The sequence below is a fragment of the Phytophthora infestans genome, genomic scaffold, assembly GCF_000142945.1.
Source record: "Phytophthora infestans T30-4 supercont1.130 genomic scaffold, whole genome shotgun sequence".
NCBI classification, from domain to species: Eukaryota; Oomycota; class Peronosporomycetes; order Peronosporales; family Peronosporaceae; genus Phytophthora; species Phytophthora infestans.
The window spans coordinates 159,933-162,945 of NW_003303629.1; the positions used below are offsets into that span (position 1 = coordinate 159,933).

Below are 3,013 nucleotides of genomic sequence, written 5' to 3' on the forward strand. Positions count from 1 at the left end.
GATAAACGATCTTACCCCGGTGCGCTTCCCCTTGTGAAGCGGATCCCATACTCAGTAGCTCCAACTAAGTAGCGGAAGACTCGCTCAAAGCACCAACGTAGTTTGCAGTAGGTTTCGAAATAAACCGGCTCAATCCCTCGCCAGCGTTAATGTGGCGCCGCCGTGCAGGATAAACGGTTGAGCCCCGTTGCTCTTATTCAGAGCCATCCAAAGGACATATCCGTGGTATTCTTCGCCACCACGAGAAGGTCGATTTGCTGTCCGATGTTAATAGTGATGTTGGTGATGAGCTTGGACGGCTCCAGTGATTCTCCGCTCGGTGCGATGGCGCGAAGTTGATGCCCGTCAATGCTGAATTCAAACTGGTCAAGTGCCCTCATGAACATGAGGCGGAGGTGATATGATTTACCCGCTTGGAAGCGGAAATGAGTAAGTGGCTGGTCCTCTGGGCACTGTTTGAAGCCGTGTGATGCTGCAGCGGCACAGTTGTAGCGACCGCGATTGTTGATCAAGATTGAGCCTTTTTTTCGCCAGTTGGACCTTGTATTCGGCGCCGACGTCCATCTCCCAAGGCTGAAGCTGATCCTCGCGTGGGTGAATTATCAGAGGCCCACGCTGACCGTACGTGTACTGGGTATTGTGGTCACAGTGCCACCAGAAATTACCGTCCTTGTCTGCTCCGAAATGATGCGTTGTGGGGATGTAGCACTGCGTGATAGCCGATAATCAGTTCATCGCTTGAGTGCCGAGCATGCCAGTGCAGACACGTGGGTTCATCCAGTCTTAACAAGAATGTCATTGAGCAAGATGTCGCGGCTGTCGACAAAAGCGAGACCATTTTGGCCGGGGGCAAGTTCCCTGGGAAGGGCGTTTTAACCGAGAATGGGTCCCCGTGTCGGACGAGAGATCACGGACACGGAGGCGTCGTCGCCGGCATAGTAATCGTAGGCGAAGCTGTCGTGTCTGGACTAGAGGGAAAGGTGTCATCGTCGCCGGCGTTGACGAGGAGGCAGCGTATGTCGTATCGTGAAGCGATGCTACTGGGCAAGGCGATTCCTCCGACATGGTTTGTGACAAGTTTGTCGAAGGCTGTGCGTCTACGGTATTGTGAAAGTGATTAATGTGTAAGTCCGTCCCCACTGGCATTGGCATAATTGAGTTGGGTCGGAAAGCAATAATAAATACAATGTATTAATAGCTGGCATGGTAGAAGGATAGCCTCTCGACATCATTGATGGAACACGAAATGTATTTAAAAATCATAACAATGACTAACATAGAGAGGTCGGTGTCATGATCAGCTACCATTCGTCTCGTTCTTGTGAAGAGCATCGTATCGGCGAGCGGCCAGTTCCGATCGACGCTTGACAGCTTTCTGTGCTTGGTCAATTGCGCGCTTGACCTTAGTAGAATGATGCGGCACCGGAACTTGCTCTTGCTGGGATCGGAGCTGTACAGGATCAGATGAAACCGGGGGAATTGTGACGCTAAGACTTGGTGTAAGCTGGAGAGCTCGACGTAGCACTGCTTGGACATACTGCTCCATACGACCCACTCGCTCATCTTGAGACCACTTATTTTCTTTCGCCAGATCATTCATGTGCTTTACAAGGACGGGTACTGTATTATTCCCGCGCTCAGTACGACGTTTTGGCGGCACTCTAATAATTGGTGACTTCTCATTCGTCTTGTTTTCGAGTTTATCGAGTCGTGCCTTCAGTTCTCGAACTTCTGTGTTGAGTTCTGTGCGGGTGCGCTCAAGTTCCCCTTCAACTGCGCGAGTGGCCTCCATTTGACATCGCGATTCAATTACGCGTTCCTCATGGGCTTTTTGTAGCATGTCACGGACTCGCTTTTCCATGTGTACCTCTGTCGCTGCGGATTCATCTTTTAGCTGCTGGCGAATGTTTTCACGCATGTTGTTGCCAAGCTTTTCGAAACTGTTTATCATTTCGTTGCTAATCTGTGAGTGAGCGCTCTGTACAAGATGCTTAATTTTATGCTCCATCTTCTCTTCCTGATTAGCCACGTACTCCGACACCAGCCTTTGAACGCGCCGAATCGTCAATCTACCGGTGGTAACACCTCCACTCTCCTCCAACTTTGCAATACAGTTCTCCACAATACTCGAAGTCATCTGCTGAAACTTCATGTCGATCTGCTTCTGCATTGCATCCCACATTTCTTCCATTTGGCCTTTTACATCTCCGTTAATGGCGGCCTGTGGTTGCAAAAGCACACCATCTATCCGCTGCGCCAGTGCGCTATGAGCATTTGTGAATGCTACTGTCATTTTCTCTCTCGAATCTGCTTCTACTTTCGCAGCTTTGGAATGCTATCGCACTCTTCATCTCCCAAAACTTCAGAATGCGCGAACCCCCCGCGCAGATTGTCAGCTGCTTCCTGGATATATAAAAGGCAAGAATCATTACCTACTACCTGGGCATTGGAAATAACTTGCAGTTTCTTGTCCTAGAGCCAAGTTAGTGTCTTTCCACGTTCTCTCGTATCTGGCCCTCAATACACTGTTGGTGTGCTGCCAGCTCAGCCGTACTGCTTCGAGCATCGTGGTGGATGGCAGCCAAGGCGGCGTGGTACTCTTTCGCTTGTTGAACTTGATTGCTCTGCATCATTGTAGTCTCTGCAGCAAGTCTTTGGGTCTCGCTCCAGAAGCTGTCGACGATTCTTGAGACTTGAGACTCTAGGCGAACATTCTGCGCAGGGGCATGTGCAGAGACGACAGCAAGGAGCTCTTCATCGTGTACCTCGGTAACAATTCCTTCCAGTATGCCCGCTTGGTCTTGTGCTGCGGCACGGGCCTGAGATCTTGTTAGAACCATGGCCTTACTGAGACGCCCTGGTTTGCTGAAATCTTGATCTGGATCCTAGATATTCAAATAAGTCACACGCATCTAAATTAACCGGGATCCCGACCATAACACGGACTCCTTATATTTAATTTATTTAACACTAGAGAGGGCCGAGAGCCCGCCTAGTTTATATTCCGGGCTCC

The 3,013-nt window shown here is 50.0% G+C and overlaps 1 protein-coding gene across 1 annotated transcript in view; it reads right to left on the reverse strand.

Annotated features, from left to right (window-relative positions):
• Positions 1-1,297: 1,297 nt before the first annotated feature.
• The window catches only part of PITG_19809 (uncharacterized protein), a gene marked incomplete at both ends in the record, with an annotated part of 2,673 nt that continues 957 nt past the window's right edge, over positions 1,298-3,013 (reverse strand). Inside the window, 4 exons of the mRNA XM_002895817.1 lie at positions 1,298-1,940; positions 2,034-2,264; positions 2,433-2,472; positions 2,555-2,885. Coding sequence (XP_002895863.1) covers positions 1,298-1,940; positions 2,034-2,264; positions 2,433-2,472; positions 2,555-2,885 — 1,245 coding nt within the window. The remainder of the gene's footprint in view (positions 1,941-2,033; positions 2,265-2,432; positions 2,473-2,554; positions 2,886-3,013) is intronic.